The sequence below is a fragment of the Apium graveolens genome, unplaced genomic scaffold (assembly GCF_009905375.1).
Source record: "Apium graveolens cultivar Ventura unplaced genomic scaffold, ASM990537v1 ctg4279, whole genome shotgun sequence".
NCBI classification, from domain to species: Eukaryota; Viridiplantae; Streptophyta; class Magnoliopsida; order Apiales; family Apiaceae; genus Apium; species Apium graveolens.
In genome coordinates this window covers 68,146-88,014 of record NW_027418471.1, presented here as the reverse complement: position 1 = coordinate 88,014, position 19,869 = coordinate 68,146, and the positions used below count along the sequence as shown (strand labels likewise).

The following is a 19,869-nucleotide window of genomic DNA, read 5'->3' as shown; positions in this document are numbered from 1 at the left end:
AAATCTATCTATTTTTAATTAATAAAATTTATAGAGGTACCATCATCTTTTATTTATTTAACACATATTATTATTATAAGTTCAGATGAATATTTAATATAATTTTGGGGAAAAATAAAATCGAGACAATTATCGGTACAGTTGTTAGTTGTTTACAGTTTGATTGTTATAATACTATAACTAAAATAATTGCAAATTGCACAAACATATGGTCTAAACGAGCTGCTTAATTTTTATAATATTATAATTAAAATAATAGACAATTGACAAGTGGCCAATGTCAGGTGGCAAACATTTATTCAGGACTTGAAGAATCAGCAAAGTACAATTGTTAGTTTGATTATTATTATAAATAAAATAATTAACATAACAGAACATGGCATGGCATACAACAATGTATTCTTTAAATAATAAAAAACTTAACACGCCTCAACCCGTATAAACCCGTCTCGCCCCGTCAACCCGCTAGCACGCCCGATTATAGCCTATTATTTATGTACTTCTGTGTGACAGTAACCTAACCCGTCCAGCTCGTGTAAACCGCGAGCTGCACGCGAGCTCAACTTCTATGATCCGGCACGAACCTGGCACAGTCTGTATAGTTAGATGTGCCGTTCACGAGTCATAAGTTAGCCAACTCGGCCCGTTGAAAACCCGGCACGGCTTGTCCGACACACTCATTTGGCCACCACTAGTTGGTAGGCCTTATAATTCCTCGACTCAACCCAGCATTTGCAGACCAGTTATTTCCACCGAGAGAAGTAGCGGTAATATTTTAAAATATAGCAGTTGAATGTTGCTGATCCTGAAAATCTTCTGTTCGTGGACTAACTAGAAACGGGCATAAGAGCATGAGCTGCCCAAAAACCTTTTTTTTTTTAAATCTTTTTGAGTAGCATAGAATCTTAGAATCTGGACTCCGTTTGATTTCTGGGTAAGTTGAACACAAGTTTTGTGAAACTAATCCAGCTGAACATAATCTGGTAAAAGTAGGCCACTACGCCACTTCAAGTGGTATTGGACCAAATTATGCCACTTGAAGTGGCGCAGTCTTCATTTATTTATTTATTTCCTTTTTTATTCTTTCCCTGTTGGACGAGTAATAACATTCAACAAGGTTTTTTGGAGCATTAGAAAGCGTAACATAGCTTTATAATTTTAATTTTTATTGCTTAATGTTGTAGTAAAAGTATACTACTTTTATTTGATTAAAAGAATTCATGGAAAAAATTAAAGAAGCTATATTTATATGTACCCGAACATGCTTGCTAAGAAGGAAATGTGAACTATTTTAACGAAGAGTGTTTTTTATATTTTTTGTAAATATAGTTATTTACTCCAAAATTTAAAATTTGTAACTTTATATAGTAATATTTCTACCCTACTTTGACGAAAAAAATTCAAATCAAGAAAAAATAAATAAATAAAAGGTTTTTAACCACCCGAAAATGGTACAGAAGCATAAGGAAAATGTTTGGATGAAGTGGGTAATTTATAATATAATTGAAAAAATATAAATATATGAATTTCCTACAAATTGGTTGATGAGACATACATATGTAATTCAAAAGATTGTGTTCCCGAAAGGCATTTTCATGGATGTATAAGTATTATCACAATTAATACACGTAGTTTAATAAGACTTGCAAATCTAAATATTCTATCAGATTTCCTGAAAGGTAGCGTAATAACATTATCACAATTAGTACAAAAGTTTATGTAATATTGTAGACAAATAAATGTGATGATGAGTGTATTTTTCATTGAAATGGGGAACAAAATACATTTCTAGGGAACATCAAATAAGTAAACATAGAATGAGAAAAATATATTACAACTAAAAATGGGAAAATGAAAGAAGCTCTCAAATGTTTTAGTCATCCGCAAGATTAACTACGTATTAATCAAACTATGTGTCCTCATTTTTGTTAGCAATCTCATCATCTACATCCTCATCTTCTTGTATCTGAGGGGATGTATGCATATGACCTCCCTCCCCATGTCCGTGGGTTGAGGCGTACGTACTCGCTCGAATATGACGCGATGGCCAAGGTCGGGGCCCTTTGTGCTATGACAGATGGTTGTAGCCATACCAGCATCATCGTGGCCTTGAGAAAAATTCCCAGGTTTGACAATATATTTTGCATATTTTATATCCCACTGCTAGTCTTCTTCACGTATCCTTTCAGCCCTACAGCTTGCGATTGCATCCTCGTACTCCCACTACGCCATAGATGGCCTATTTGCACATTTTTTCCTGGTGTTGCCTTAGAAAACGTTGCAATAGGTATGAAATTATGGCCCTATCACAACACCCAGATTTTGGTGTTGCGATAGGTATAATAACATGTTGCAATAGATCAATAAATCTTTGGTGTTGACATAGATGTTTTCTCTATTGCAACACATAGACCGTGTTGCCATAAGTGGTTGATTTTTTTTAATTTGAATTTAAAATTAAATTTATCTTTAAAAGTAGTATATTTGAATAAAATAATTTGTAGAGTTTCTTGGAAAGTGAAAAACCAAAATATAAACAAATTATTCTTATATTTATAGAAATTGAAATATTTTATTATAATTTAAAATTAAATAATGTATTTTATAATTAATTTAATAAAATTAAAAAATTAATTGATATCACTAAAATATTTTATAAAAAATAACACCCTGTAATACTATTATTTTTTCATAAATTAATTAATTTAATAAATTAGTGATAATATTCATAAAATCTATGATTTGACAATATTATAAAATTTATATAATTAAAAAATGAATTGATATGGGCTCGGCTGCTGAAAAATTGGATTGGGCCGCTAAATTTTAGAGAGATAGACAGAGGCGGGAAGTGAAAATATTCAGACAAAAGGTGGGGGGGGGGGAATAATTTGAGGGATTCACTTTCTCGCCGTCTCCTTCCTTCCTTCCTCTCAGTTTTCTCTCTATTCACTCTTTCTCTCGACACTATCTCTGTCGGTCAAGCTCAATTAGGGATTTTGAGCGCTTGCACATTTAATAGGAAATTCGGGTTCGAATCAATTGGGTTTCACCTAGGTTTAGATTCAATTCAATTAGGGTTTTGAATGTGTACGGAAAGAGGAGGAGATGGAGAGTGAAGGCGGCTGCGAGGAGTGATGTGAATGGGAATTAGCACTACTACATAACCCACATACTTGCCTTACCTTTTCTTTTCCCTCTTTGGCTCGCATAGTTTTCCACGCTTCCTCGGAGCCAATTTCATCTCTCTCTCTCTGGATCTCTCTCTCTCTCTCTGGATGGGTTCAGCTTCTCAAGCAAATCTTCTCCTTCAAAAACAGCTTAAAGGTAAAACTGAAACCTACATAAATATCTTATATGTATTCCTGACCTACAGATGGATGATTTTTTGCTGCTTTATTTTGTCTTTTTTGTTCAGATCTATGTAAAAGACCACTGAATGGAGCGTTACTATTATTGGACCTCCCGATACTCCCTAGTTAGTTCCTTTCTTTTCTAATCCCAGACTCTTTAATTTTCCATTGTAATATCTTTTATATATGCATTTTAATGTTTATTACTACTAGTTTGTTTATTAAGAGAAGTTTTAAGATTGTTGATTTCTTCTGTTATTGATATAAACCAATATATTTGAGCTAGTAGTATCTAACAGGGAAAGACAATTAAATTTTACTTGGTTTATATATTATTTGGTAAAGTTTGCGAAGATATGTTGTAGACTAGCATATTTATGTAAGTTGTATTAGATGAAGCTGTTGGATTTATACAAAGCGACAAAGTCTATCAACTATACGAAAGGAAAGAAGATTGATAAATTTGTTGATTAAGAAAAATGATTAACATTTAGGTTTAGTAGTGGTCTATGAGAGCTTGAATATTATTGTTATTTCATTTGTTGAAAACAAACAAGTCCAGATTGGAGTTGAACGAGAAATCCCTGTGCTACCGAAGCCTGGTTCAAGCTCTGTTGAGTTGCATCCCAAATCCCTGGCCATATACTAGTGTCATGACCAGACGTATTATGATCATGGTATGGACGAAACTCATGCGCAATCCAAACACATACTCTAGCCTTTTCGGACTTGCCTGGTCTTTGGTCTCATACAATTAGATTCTGCATCGTCTTCGCAATTGATGCATCTATAACTTTTTAAGGAACTTATTGTGTCCATAAGTGATGGAACATTATATCCATCATCTGAAACTCTCTGCTTTTTGGCAGGCATAGCGGAACTAGCAATTTCTTCTCCGCTCTCATCAAACCATACTCGTTTATTAGCGAGAGGAGTATTATTGGGTGAATGGCCAGTGCTTGCTTCTTCCTCATCCTCGGAGTAATCATCTTCATCATCAGAGTAAAATAGTGCATCGAGTTCTTCAGTGTCTTCATGCATCTCACTTCTAACATCAGTTTCATAATCTTGATCAACAAATCTATTAGGTGAAAACTGCATAGACGGATTACTTGCATCTTTTTTACTTTTCAGCTCATCCTTGTACAGAGTAAATGCATTAGAAGGTTTCGGGCACAAAGATGACATTTTATTGACAGGACCATTAATACCAGAACCGAATATCAATATGGTATGATCTCCATACTGATCAAAAACAAGAAACCTTTTCGGAGCACTCTGAGTATTAAGAGACATTTTTGGAGGACTCTTAGAATCAAAAGGCACCGAGTCCCCACAATTTTTATATAGAGAAACAGAGTTTAGCACCGGGGAAAAAGCCTGACGGAAACGAGGCATGCAGTAAAACCAACCACGAGGCTCATTTGGTTGACTGGCCTTGGCCTGTAGCATTCCAGAAAACCCATGTATAGGTGGAACGCAAGGAATTTGTAGGCAGCCCTTCCGCAAGGAATTGTCCCGTTCGTCTTTGCCAAGGAGTACAGTGTTCATCCTGATATACTTAGCACTGGGTAAGACGTCGAAACTTGATGATAAATCCAAACTTGTTAATCATGAGGAGATTATAACAACTCCCATAATTGCATGCAAACAATTAAAAAGGAGGGGGACAACAAAATCTTTGGAGTACCCGGGGATTCTCTAGCTTGGGCCCTTTATTTTATTTTATTGCGCAGTTGGTAAATTTGTTTGGCACTGCCCCAGTCAGTATGATTTGAATATTTTTATATATATATATGTTGGTTACTTGGTGCAGTTTTGTAGACTGTATATAGTTCTGTTCTGTTTTAATCATGTAGTAATTATTTAAATAGTTCTGTAAATATATATGTTGTTGTATATGTTCATTTTTACAGTATGTGGCTTGCTGAATTCTTTGTCACTGGTCAAGGCATCAAGGTGTGTATCTATATGTGTATATGAGTATGTGCATGCATGCATGTCATGCTCAGCTTTTTCACAAATGAACATAAAGTATTTGATCAATCATGATCAGCTTTATGTATTACCTTAGGTTTATATGCTCAAACCTGGGTATTTATTTAGGTTTCTGTGAATATTTGGGGCAGAGAAAGAGAAGTGTATAATTTATAGTACTAGTATTCACTTTAAATAAAGTCTTATATTCCAAAATGACCATCTTTTCCATAAAGTCTTATGTATTACCTTAGGTTTATATGTTCTTGATGTTGTTTGCAAAGAAGCTGGAAATTGTGACTGCTTGCAAGGTTTCCTTCTACCTCCCCTTATGTCCATACATACATCCTGCATTTACGGATCATCCTTGTTTCTATTTTTTCTGCTACTGTGCTAGGATCCATGATCATGATTTGAAGTTTGGTTAGATTTTTAAGTAAATTATTCTTAAGTGATTGAAGTTGCATCTTCCTCAAACAGTGTTGATATTTTTTATACATTTTTTACATGATTTTCCAAGAAATAGAGTTGACAACTAATATAGGAACAATGCATTTGGACTAAAAGGATACTAAATTTTACAGATTATATTTTGAATTAAGCAATGCCTACAGTCTTGTTTCGTCTAAATATGATTAATATTTTCTTAATCTCATATTTTCTAGTAGATTAATATATATTTATTTAAAGGCATTATATTCTTTTCCAATTTACAGTGTTTCAAAGGTGTGAGTTTTTATTAAACAAAAGGAAAAAAATTGTAGAAGAAAATCAGAAATTTTGAAGACAAATAAGTGTTAGAAGAGGCTTTGCACTGAGCATATATACCAGGTCTACGGAAGTTCTCAAGTTGTTGAAATTACTCAGGGATTACTCAGGGGTACTATTCTTTACTTTTTATTACTGCACATTTACCAATTAATAACTTGCTGATCGATTTATAGATTATGAACGCTGGAATTTACAAAAAAAAGAAAGAAAAGAAATAAATAGGGAGACTATAATTTTACAGCTTTTATAAATCATGTGGTTTGTAGCAAAGGGGATACATTGCATTGTAGCAAATATAGTGTTTACATTCTTTTGTATGAACTATTTCTGAATTTGATTTCTAATGACAGGCATTTGCTGATGCTGAAACATGGAAATTGGCACGGCCGCACTGGAACGTACTTGCCTGTTTGAGCTACTGGACATCCCAAGAGGATATGCTGACAGCTGGCATCTTTCACAATATAAATGTGGTCACCATTGAGAATGTAGGTCTTGTAGAGAAGGTGTTTTTTTTAAAAATAATACATGTAGCAGGTTGTGCAAATGTAGTGTTGCAAGTTGCAACATTGTAGTTTAAGTTGCATTATCTTGCACGGTTAGTTCTTAGCAAAGAGTACTTGTATTTCTTAAGTTATGTTTTGGTGTGATGGATTGTAATTGTTGGTTGGACAGAATGTAATGGTTGGATGTGTGTGTAGTTAAGACTGGTTGGATGAATTGAATTGGTTGTGAATGTCGTTGAATTTATGGGAAATAAATATTTGAAAAGTATATTTAAATTTTTTATAGTTCAGGTGTTGCAATAGCCTTTTAGTATGTTGTAATAGGGTGCTAAATTATGCACATAAATTTCTTTTTTGCAACATTAAAGGTGTTGCAATAGGTGTGTTGCCATAGATGATGTGGGCCCCACATGTGGGTCCCACCAGTGGGACCCTGCCGCGTGTCCGGCCCCTTGTCCTACCACGTTTCCTGCCATGTGTCATGTTACGTGTCATGCCATGCAGGGCCCACATGTGGGGCCCACTTTTTGTCAGTTTGTATACCTATTGCAACAACATGTATGTGTTACTATACTCTGAAAATTCTGTTGTAATTGATATCTACAGCAACATATTTTGCTATGTTGCTATAGATTGACACTGTTGTAAGGTTAGATACCTATAGTGATGACCTTAGACCCAACAACGAAAAAGTGTTGCAATAGACCAATTTTCGCCTATAGCAACATTTTTAGGGGTCTGTAGCAACATATTTTTGGTGTTGGTTATAGCCATCTATGGCGTAATATCCCTTTTTCTCATCTCAAGCTCGTCCTCCATGAAGTGGTGGTGTTTGCACATTTGCTTTAACTCATAGTCATGTTCCTCCTTTGAAATGTGTCCAACGTTGAAACTCTTGTTAATGTTTTCTTCATACTCGATCAAGGATTCCATAAACTTCAAGTGCATTTCCCCATAGCCAACAAACTGTTCATTGTCATGGATGACATACCCTTGTGCGACCCGTATACCTCGCATTCTTCTAACAAATTGTTTGACAAGACAGATTTCTGCTCGTTGAGCTTCAGTAGCTGCTTGAGATTCAGGTCCATTTATACCAATTAACTTCCCCGTTATTACCAATATCAGAAGTTGCGTATCCCTTATCTTTGTCCATGACTTGAGTGTAGCACTCTCAAAATTTAGAAAATATATTACTAGAAAGGGGGGAAATGTAGTTGATGACTTATAGTTTTTCAGATATTTATAGGCAAAATTTTACATTGTTAAAATGTTATATGAAGTTGTGCAGTTAAGAATGTGAAAATATTTGATGTTATTGGGGCAATATTTTTGAAGATGAAGGTATTAATTTGTGTCATTGATTTGAGAACAGCTGCTGAGTTGTCAAATCATTTGAAACATTTGCATGTGACTACTCTTGTGAATTTATGAAATGTGCAGTTCCTTTAAGTACACACAACACTTATTTTAACTTATCATATTTGTGAGAAGATTCGCACATGGCATGTTTTACTGCAACTTCGTGAAATAATTTGACAAGTCGACTTTATTTTTTAAAAGTTGGCAAGTCGAGTTTAGTTTTATAATGGTTGATAAGTCCAGGAGCCATGGTGGATACTGAATTTTTATAGATGTTAGTAAGTTGTTTTGATGTTATGTTATTGTGAGGGTGTTTAAAAATAATTTGCATCATTGCGGACTTTTGTAATATAATTTTGTGTGGATCCACCTTATGAATTCACGTGAAATTGAAATTAAAATCATAGTGAAAATTACATTATCATATTTATGTAGCTGGGCGCAATGGACATTTTTTACTCCATTTTGTGTGACCTTCTTGATGGCAGGTGCTGCATTTGTTGGCCGAATGTGAAGCATCCATCTCCGTTCTTATTCTCACGGATTGCCCCTTTTCACCGCGTTTTTTTTTCTTCTTCTTGAGGGGCTCATCAGCCACCAACTTACCATACATTTTTCATTTGAGGGGTAATTGATAGTTCCAATATTCATCTGGTTGTAACGGATATATTAATGGCATATACAACTTTTGTTGTTCTCCGTTGTAGTGAGAAGGTTCAGTGAGATGCTTCTACTGAATGCTATTTTTCATACATCTTGCAACTACATGAGAGCACGACATATGATGTGTTGCCCATTTCCCGCACGTGCAAATACGCTCTTTCAGCTTAACAACTTGTGTATTGCCTCCCTTTACCCCACCTTTGAACATGTAATGATGCGTACATACACTGAACATCGCTTGCATACGACTATAAGTTGTGACCATGTGTGCGGAAGCCTTGGTTTCTATCTTAGAAAGCATAGCTGATGAACGTGAACACAATTCTTCCCCCCTTTGCATGCTGTCCTTAATAGGATTTCGATGTTTCTCCAGGATTCTTACAGTATTGTAAAATAGATACTCCATCATTGCTGTAACAGGAAGGAAACGAGCCCGTCGTATGTTTCCATTGAAGCCTTCCATGATGTTTGTGGTAGTTTGTCCGTAACGATAACCATTTGTGTCGTAACACAGTGTCCATTCATGGCAGCATAAAGCAAATTGCTTCTACAATTTTGAAATAGTTAATCCAAAATAATGTACCAAAATAAATCTGTAATAAAGTATGGCAAAAGATTCCGACTTTGATGTGACTTATCATTTACTTCAACTGATAAAAGTAACCACTACGAAATCACTGCTACATATTTTCATTAATATCTTCTCAACAACAAGGGGCAATTTCATATTGGTTGTTCAATTTTCATTCACGAGCTACAGTAATTTCTTGAAAACTTTATTTATATACAATTACAATAATTTCTTGAAAACTTCAATATACGCAGTGAGTAGTCATCTTAAATTAATACAATCAGAATGCATGTGATTTCTGCTTTATTTCAGATCACATGTTGAAAATTGAATCAAAGGGATAAAATGTCAATCAAAAGTGATGACCACAAAATCTGCTGGGATGAGATGTGAATCCAATCGGATAAGGTTGCTTTAAATTCTTCCCTATAAATAGCAGTTTCCATTTTTCTTTTCTAGCATAAGTTTATAATCTCATACATATTTATCTTAGCAATTAAAAACATCTTCATTTTAGAGCTCATAATAGTTTCGGAAACGCTTCTAAAATTCTCGATGTTCTTTAAAGTAATCATTCCACTTGTTAAAAAACTGCTAATGACCATACAACAGTAAACACTTTCTCTCTCGCATGAGAGTCGGCCGTCGTGTATTCACCTCATCCTAACCCTAGCCGCCCAACCTCCTTTTTCACCCTTTCTACCCATCTCTACCTCCATATTCATCTTCATCTTCTCCTTTTATTTACCTTTTCCTCAATAAAATCGAGATTTGTTTCACAAAACTCGAAAAATCCATTACAGTTCTTCACTTTAGTTTTTCAGATCTACTAAGGTAAAGGTAAGAGTTTGGATTTTATAATAAAATTCAGTTTTTGGATTCAAAATCTCTCGCCTAACAACATATTACAATTTGTTGTTAATTCTGAGATTTTTGAATTTTGGGTTTTTTTCGTATTGTTCAGTTTAAGTTATTATTTGTGTATGATTGTCTCGCTTTATGCGACGTGTCTCGCTTTGTGCGATGTGGTGGTTGTGTTGAAAATGAATTTGATGGTGCATTGGGAGATCTGGATATCTCGCATCAACAACACTTTCGGCAGGTCTATAGCTGGTATCCGACAGGTAGATAGCTGGGGTGCGCTTGGAACGGTGGTGAAAATCACATGTGCTTACCTCTCACAAAAAATATTTGTTCATAAGATGAGGCCTCTAAACTCAGTTGTTGCAACTGAGTCCTCTGAACATTGCACTATCAATCGAATTAATGTGAGGGTTAATTGTGAAGCTGCTATTTTCGGGGGAGATGCATCCTGGATTGCCCGGGAAACCATTATCTTTATTTTTAATTTTCAGAATATTTGTATTCAGTTTGTTAAGCAATCCGGAAACAAAACGGCTAATTATCTAGCTCTATTTGTTTTTCAACCTGGTTGCATGATCAGTTGGGGGTTTGTCCCGATTGAATCTCTTTCAAGTTATTAATGAAATATGATTTAAATTTGGCAAAAAAAAAAAAAATCATTCCACTTGTTAGTTTTTGGCAAATGCAACCACAGTTAGTTATTACTAATCCAACCACTTTAAAGATGTGTATAACTGAATCATTAATCAGAATATTCGTGCCTTAAAAGAAAATTATCAGGCATTAAGAAAGATTGAAAGAATGAAACTGTTTTAGTATCATCATTACCATAAACTATCCTCGTTGCCACCATCATGGCATCATGAGTTAAATAAGAGCTATTTTCGGGTATAAGTTTTCGAATAATATGTATTCTTTAATGCGAGAAAAACAAACCATGCACATGTTTACTTAACCATGTGATGATTCACATTAATTGGAGATACACATTAAAAGTAATTTTAAACTACTTTTTAAAATTCAAAAAAGAAATATGAGTAGTGCAAAAATTTTCTCCAATTTTTTTATCAAATGATAATGGCAAATACATGTCATTTTTTAATTTATGTGCGCATATTAATTTAGGCGGGTCTCATAACATGTTTAGGAAAGTTGCTACTCCCTCCGTCCCACTGAGATGTTTACGTTACTATTCGGCATGCATTTCGAGACTTTATAAAGTATAATTTTATAATATTTTTTTGTTTTGAACAAAAGTTTAAAAATAAAACTTTTATTCAAAAAAAAATTAAAAACATATTATGAAAATATACTTTAAACGAGTATAAAAAAATGTGTCGAAAAATAACGTAAATAATTCAGTGGGAGAGAGGGAGTATTTACTAAATGACACATCATAATTTGAGAAAATTTTCGGAAAAACCTAACATTTCTCAACAAATATTAACTCAGCATTAGTTGTCCTGATTTGTTAAAATCAAGTATCAAGCCATGAAACAATACTATTTACCCCCACATTTTTGCATGATTTTCTCCTCTAATTTCCTATAAATTGTCTACTTCTCCACACCCTCATTTCCCACACTTGTAATTTCTTTCACACACTTAACAAACAATGGAGTCCACCAAAATTCTTCTTCTACTCATCACTCTTAACATTTTCTGTTGTTGTACAGAAGCAGAGTCTCTTGGCTTTAGTGTCAACTTGATTCATCGAGATTCTATGTTTTCTCCATATTTCAACCCATCAAACACGTACTATGAAAATCTCCGCAACTCAATTAGGCATGCAATGGCTCGATCAACTCACTTGTTCAAACTTGCTTCATCATCAGGAACAATAGAGTCTCCTTTGACAGCCTTCCCTGGCGAATACCTCATGAAAATCTCCGTCGGAACTCCATCTCTAGACCTCCTAGCAGTGGCTGATACTGGCAGTGATTTGGCATGGACACAATGCGAACCATGCGTAAAATGTTACAAGCAAGACGCTCCTATATTCAATCCTCGAAACTCTTCCACTTACAAAAACCAACCCTGCCAATCAAATGCTTGTCAATCTTTGTCTTCGGCTTCTTGTGATGGAAACAAGTGCACGTACCAGGTTTCGTATGGAGATAACTCGTTTAGTAATGGTGATCTTTCTTCAGAGTCGTTTACGTTCGAATCAACCTCGGGAACTCCAGTTGTTCTTCCAAATATTTCGTTTGGTTGCGGACACTCAAACGGTGGGAAATTCGAAAAGAACACAAACGGTATTGTTGGTCTCGGGAATGGCCAGTTGTCAATAGTGAATCAGTTAAGTGATACCATTAATGGCAAGTTCTCGTATTGTTTGGTGCCTCTAAGCGCAAACCTGACAAGCAAAGTGAATTTCGGAAGCAATGCAGTTGTGTCCGGGACCGGAGTCCAAACTACTCCGTTCTATTCCCAAGAACACGATACCTTTTACTATCTCAACCTCGAAAGTGTTAGTGTTGGCGATGCAAAGATAAAATTCGAGACAAAGAAATATGCAAAGAAAGCCAGCGTTGACACTGGTAATATTATTATCGATTCGGGGACTACAATAACATTTCTTCCTAGTGATTTTTACCAACAACTGGAGGATAAATTCAGAACTAGCATATCTTCGAAACCGCTACAGACGCAAGGATATTTCAGCCTTTGCTACAAGAAAGAGGAAGGGATTGAAGAGAAGGTGCCAACTGTTACATTTCATTTTAGCGGAGCTGATGTGGAATTGAGTGCGTTGAACACTTTGCTAGAAGTGGAAGAGGGTGTAATTTGCCTATCTATGGTACCAGCTAGTGATGAACTGGGAGCAATTTTTGGGAATTTGCAGCAGATAAATTATTTGGTTGGATATGATTTGGTTAGCAATACTGTGTCTTTTAAGAAATCTGATTGCACCCAACTGTAGTTGCTTGCATTATCTCTTATTATTCTTATGCTTTAGTAATCTTGCTTATAAGCTCTATTTATAGCTAGCATGCATCCTTCACGGTGTAATCTGGTAAAATAAATATTTGTGATTTAAAATTACTCTATTTGTTCCAGGGTATGTGTGAATTACTCTTTTTGTTCTAGAGTATGGGATTTCAGTGATTTTATGTTATCAAACTCGATTTATTTACTTCTTTTTTTATAGTTTATCAAACTTAATAAAAGGAAGTTTTGCTCTTGATTTTGGTATAATAGGTGGAAATGGAATTACATTTAAGTTCAAATACTCTCATTAAAAAAATAGTATAAGGGATAATGAAAGATTAAGGCAAGTCAATTAAGATTAATATTGACAACATTAATGAAATGATGTAGTTTGGAGGTTTAACATTGACAACTAGTTTAAGTTCAAAAGAGAATACTCTTCAAGAAGTTCGAAAGAGAATTAAGGTAGTATTACAGATATTAAATTCAAGGAAAATCTCGATATGCATGTGAGATGTGTCCAGGTTCAACCATATTTTATGTGTTGCCAATTTATCTGTTCTATTTTATAGTTTTTTATGATAAAATTGATCAAATTGGAACCAATTAATTTCTCATAGCTGATTAAAAAAATCTCAATTTCAAGTTCCGACTTCCGACTGTATTTAGTAATCTTGCTTAGCTCTTTATATATAGCGCATCCTTTCTATATGCTGTGATCTGGCAGAATTAATTTTAGTGATTCTAACTACTTTTTTTTCCACGAGTACTATATGTTGTTTTAGTAATTTTTTAACATGAGCTTAATTTAAGAAAGCGTTTGCTTTTGATTTTGGCAAAAAATTTAAATCAAAGTAAAAAACTACTAACATGAAATATTTCTTAATTTTCATAATTTAATAACCTTTATTAATAAGTAAAACCTTCTTTTAAGTGATCACTACAAAAAAAACGCCTAAATACAACCGCAAAAAAACGGTGGTATTTAATTAAATACACCCGGATTTAAATACAACCGTTTTTTGGCCCGGTCAAAAATACTCGAGTCATATTTAGTAGACTGGTCGTGATTACACTAAATACAACCGGTCAAACGATCAGCTACATACAATCGCGTAAATATAGAGTCAAATTTAAATTTTCACTTAAAATTTTAAAATCCCGCCCAAATTTTTAAATTTTTTGAAAAAATTTGAACAGTCCCCAAAAAAATAAATTCGACAGCATATGGTCAAAAATATACTGCTAAATACAGCCCCATTAAGTCGAAATAAGGAACACCAAATTTAAAAAAAATACCTCACCGGAATCGGAAAGTTTCCGGATCCGGCGAGCCTTTTAAAAATACACGTTATCTGCATCAAATTAAAGCACCCCATTCAACCCGGTACCCCAAAAAATCAAAGTTTCAAAATACCAGCAAAAAACTCATCGAGGACTTTCATCATACAACTTTTGTGCATTCATAATAAACTCATAACAATTATCAAATCTGACCACTCAACACTTATATTTGTCATATCACCCGCTTTAAACTCATTCAACGTGTCTAAGAACTATCATCTCCTGCAGTCGCTGACCCTCAACGCAAACGGAAACCATTCTTCGATCTCCGGCGAGTTATATTCTAATTATTATTGGGTTCGTTTAGAACGATTTTGGGTTAGATGGGTTCAGATCTGGTGGGTTTAGGACGGGGTGTGGAAAAAGGGGGGGTGAGTTTGGGATGATAGTGGTGATTATACGTGAGTTTGGGACCATAGTAGAGATTGTTGGGGAGAAGAATGATTTTCACCATATATGCATGTAAATTATAGGATAAAAAGTGTGTATACAGGGAGTTATGAGGAGGGAGTTGAACCGTGAGGCAAGAAGGAATGGTGAGCGGTGTAACTGGGTGGGGTGGGCTGATTTTTGAGATGCGGGTGATTGAGTTGTAGAAAAATAGAAGAAAAGGGAATTGGTAAAGGAATAAAGAGGGATTGGCCGAAAAAAAATAAAAAGTTGGCCGGAAAAAGAAAAAGGAGGGGGGGGGGGAGGGGAGCCGGGGAGAGGGGAGTAGAGGGGAGGGGAAGAATGAACAGGGGGAAAGGGTACGGGTGGGTGGGAACTGGGGTGGGGTTATAAAGTAAAAATAAAAGTATTTTATTTTATTAATTTTTTTATATAATGTAAAATCAACCGTCAGATTATTCTTTCAGTGGTTGAATCTCGTGCGTTGGATAAAAATCACGTGGATCGCTGACCGTCAGATTTATAAATTGTTTTGAAAAAATCGAAACATTAATACAAAACTCAACACTATTAGGGAATACGGGTCAAACTACTAGTAGACTGTTAAAATAGCAAATCAAGTAAATTTATTTGGATCATTCATAAATTGTTTTGAAAAAATCGAAACATTAATATGGGACTCAACACTATTAGGAAATACGGGTCAAACTACTAGTTGACTCGTAAAATAGCAAATCAAATAAATTTATTTTTTTTCTAAATTTTTTATCATATCACTAATATATATAGATCTTCAAATCCTTACGGTTGTATCATTCAAAAATTGTTTTGAAAAAATCAAAATATTAATTTGACCAGTAATTCTAACTAGTGTTTAATCTCATATTGAAATTTCGATATTTTTAAAAATATTAATGAATGATCCAACCATACTGATGTCAAAATCAGTATATTTTAGTGATATAACAAAAATTTTAGAAAAAAATAAATATATTTCATTTGCCTTTTTAAGAGTCAAAGAGTAGTTTGACCAGTACTTCTAAGTAGTGTTTAATCTCATATTGATGTTTTGATATTTTTAAAAATATTAATGAATGATCCAACCGTACGGATGTCAAGATCTATATATTTTAGTGATATGACAAAAATTTTAGAAAAAAAATTAAATATATTTGGTTTGCCTTTTTAAGAGTCAAAGAGTAGTTTGACCAGTACTTCTAACTAGTGTTTAATCCCATATTGATGTTTCGATATTTTTAAAAATATTAATGAATGATCTAACCGTACGGATGTCAAGATCTTTATATTTTAGTGATATGACAAAAATTTTAGAAAAAAATAAATATATTTGGTTTGCCTTTTTAAGAGTCAAAGAGTAGTTTGACCAGTACTTCTAACTAGTGTTTAATCCCATATTGATGTTTCGATATTTTTAAAAATATTAATGAATGATCCAACCGTACGGATGTCAAGATCTATATATTTTAGTGATATGACAAAAATTTTAGAAAAAAATAAATATATTTGGTTTGTGTTCTTAAGAGTCAAAGCGTAGTTTAACCAGTACTTCTAACTAGTGTTTAATCCCATATTGATGTTTCGATATTTTTAAAAATATTAATGAATGATCCAACCGTACGGATGTCAAGATCTATATATTTTAGTGATATGATAAAAAAATTTAGAAACAAATAAATATATTTGGTTTGTTTTTTTAACAGTTAACTAGTAATTGACCAGTACTTCTAACTAGTGTTTAATGAATTGAAACTCAAACTATAATTATTAATTGAATGATAAATATCTAACTACCATAATAATATTTTTTTGCAAGAACTAAAATATAAATTTCGTGTAAATTTTATTCTAAATTTTTTTCCAAAAATTTTCCGCCATTTTTAAAAATAATTCGACCGAAATCGGTTGAAATTAGTACAAAATTCGTTGGCGGGAAAATTCCCTCCATTTTTTGGCAAGGCTAAATTCGTCCGAATGCACTTGAATTTAGGAGCACGCCTAAACTCAACCGCATACGGTTATATAAAAATACGGTTGTATTTATTCGGTTGTAATTAGTAAGGCTAAATTCAACCGAATGCGGTTGAATTTAGGAGCACGCCTAAACTCAACCGTATACTGTTGTATATAAATACGGCTGTATTTATTCGGTTGTAATTAGTACTAAATTCGACCGTATTTAAATACGTCCGCATGCGGTGGTTGTATTTAGTCGCGCCCTTAATTTCAACAGAAAATGGTTGAATTTGATGTCGGTTCTATTTGTGTGGTTGTATTTAGCCTTGTTTTCTTGTAGTGGATACTTGGTTTCATTTATTTTTTGGTATCACCACCTTTTGGTTTCACTTTTTATAATTCATGTTATAACTCTAACCTTTATTAATAAGCGAAACCGCTTTTTAAGTGGTATTTTGGTTTCAATTATTTTTTGGTACCACCACCTTTTGATTTCATTTTTTATGATTTATGTTATAACTCTAAATTTATTATTTTTATCCTTTTTTGATTCTAAATTTATTATTTTTATCCTTTTTTGATTCTTATATGATTTATAATTCTATACAGATTATTTTAACCGTTTTTCTTTATTAATAAACTTTTTAAGTAATATTTTGGTTTCACTTATTTTTTGGTTCTACCACATTTTGTTTTCACCTTTTATGATTCATGTTATAACTCTAAATCTATTATTTTTATCCTTTTTGATTCCTATATGACTTAAAATTTGATCAATATTTTTTTATCCGTTTCTTTATTAATAAATGAAACTTATTTTTAAGTACTACTTTTTTTATCGTAGGTAACCCGCAGCCGCTACCCTTCGGGTGCGCACTGGGTAACCTCTAAGTGTATTATTTTTATCCTTTTTTATTCCTGCATGACTTATAATTCTATACATACTATTTTTACACATTTTTTATATTTTTTAAGTCATGCTTTTTTATTATTTTTATAGATTTGAATCATATTTTTAATTATATTTTAAAATAAATAAGTTTATAAATTGGTACAACTAAATAGGTTTCGAAAAATATAAACCAAGACCAAGTAAATAGGCCATGTGTTTAAATTGAAATTTTTTAATTTAGAAATTTTTTAATTTGTTAGTGGAATTCCATTTTAATAAAATAATATAAATATTATAAAAACTGTATTTTGGTTTCACCACTAGAAAATAATGTGTACTTGATAGGGTATTTGGTTTCATCTTAGTACGGTTACGTCGTATTTTGGTTCCACCCCTATATTTCTCTTTCACATAGAGTTCTATGTTGTTTTTTTTAACAAAATATAGATTGGAATCATAATATAATTACGTTATTTCTATTTTTTGTAGAATTCTTTTTTATTTTTTTAATAAAATAATAAAATGGAATACTTCATACATTGTTTTTATTAATTAATAAGGAAACCATCTTTTAATTGATACTTTTATTTTACCCATTTTTAGTTTTACGAACTTTTGGTTTCACGAACTTTTGGTTTCACCCATTTTTGGTTTTACGAACTTTGGTTTCACCCTTTTTTAAATCTTACTGTAGCTCTTAATATACCATTTTTATTCTTTTTTATTCCTATACGACTTATAATTCTATATGTAAAATTTGACCCATTTTTTGATTCTTATATACCACATATTTATATTATTTTATATAAACGGAATCGTATATACATTGTAATTTCTAGATTCATACCTACAAAATTTTATTTTTTCACCAAACGCCAATTTATACATGCATAATGAATATTTTATTAGAAATAATTATGCAATCATAAATTATATAAAAACACAAATTTAGCTAACAATAAGAAATTTAATATGCAATTACTTAGTAATGTTTTTTGATTTTTGTTAAATTATTTGTCAATTGTGTTACTCATTGCTTGATTAAATTTTCGATTTTAAATATTAGTTATGTCTTTTTGAACAACAGATACATAATAACGTTGATTTTGTTGTTCTAATAAGATTTGAGTTACTGAAAACAACATATAATTTAAAAAGAAAAATTGTAATAATCCTACAATTTTATTTATTATATATGTTAATGAAATTTTAAAATAAATTTCTATAATCATTATTTAATATTGATATTTTGATCTCGGCTCGTGCTTCGCATGGGTTATCTACTAGTATATGTAAATATATATTTGATAAAACAAGTGTTGAAAGAGATAGTTATATTTCTTTCAAGTGTGTTTAGTGTTACAAGAGAGATCATGAACCTTTTATTTAGGCTCTCTACAAGTGAGTTACAAGGACTCTAAAAGCCAAGAGTCATAGGTTACATGAATTTAGAAAATTAAGAGACTCTATTCTAGAAAACTCTTGGACATTCATATTACAACACTCCCCCTTGAATGTCCAATTTTCAGTAATCATGCCTCGTTAAAACCTTTATAGGAAAAAACCCTATTGGGAAAAAAAAATTTTGTAAAGGAAAAAGAGTACATCTATTTTGAAAAATTTATTTAAGTTCTCTGAGACCATGCATCCCAATCTTATGCACCAATATTTCATAAATCGTTGGTGGCAATGACTTGTAAACAGGTCTGCAAGATTGTCACTTGAACGAATCTGCTGAACTTCAATCTCTCCATTTTCTTGAAGTTCATGTGTGAAGAAAAATTTCGGTGATATATGCTTAGTTTTGACACCCTTAATATAACCTTTCTTCAATTGTTGGATACATGTTGTGTTGTCTTCGAACATCATTTTTAGGACTGTCCTATTATGATACATGCCACATGACTCCCGAATATACTGAATTATTGACCTTAACCAAACACATTCTCGACTAGCTTCATGAATTGCAAGAATTTCTGCGTGATTAGAAAAGTAGCAGCCAAAGATTGTTTAACTGAGCGCCATGAGATGGCTGTATCTACGTAAGTAAACAAATAACCTGTTTATGATCGAATTTTGTCTGGATCAGATAAGTAACCTGCATCTGCATAGCCAGTTAAAACTGCATTGGATTTATTATAATAAAATTAGCCCATATCAGTTGTACCTCAAAGATACTGAAAAATATGTTTCACTCCAGACCAATGTCTTTGCGTTGTAGCAGAACTATGTCTTGCTAATAAATTTACTGAAAATGCTATATCGGGCCTT

General features: G+C 33.0%; 2 protein-coding genes and 1 long non-coding RNA gene across 3 annotated transcripts; 2 read left to right on the top strand and 1 right to left on the bottom strand.

Moving 5' to 3' along the window:
- Positions 1-2,897: 2,897 nt before the first annotated feature.
- On the top strand, positions 2,898-6,847 carry LOC141701658 (uncharacterized). The gene is made up of 4 exons (XR_012566868.1): positions 2,898-3,327; positions 3,419-3,478; positions 6,047-6,210; positions 6,452-6,847. It is a non-coding gene; the product is annotated as an uncharacterized LOC141701658 (long non-coding RNA).
- Positions 4,029-4,918, bottom strand: LOC141701657 (transcription factor SAC51-like). Its single transcript, XM_074505294.1, has one exon. It carries the CDS (start codon positions 4,902-4,904, stop codon positions 4,068-4,070), a length of 837 nt encoding a protein of 278 aa, XP_074361395.1. The 5' UTR covers positions 4,905-4,918; the 3' UTR covers positions 4,029-4,067.
- Positions 6,848-11,682: 4,835 nt separating the features above from the next.
- Positions 11,683-12,990, top strand: LOC141701651 (aspartic proteinase CDR1-like). The gene has a single exon (XM_074505279.1). It carries the CDS (start codon positions 11,683-11,685, stop codon positions 12,988-12,990), a length of 1,308 nt encoding a protein of 435 aa, XP_074361380.1.
- Positions 12,991-19,869: the final 6,879 nt, after the last annotated feature.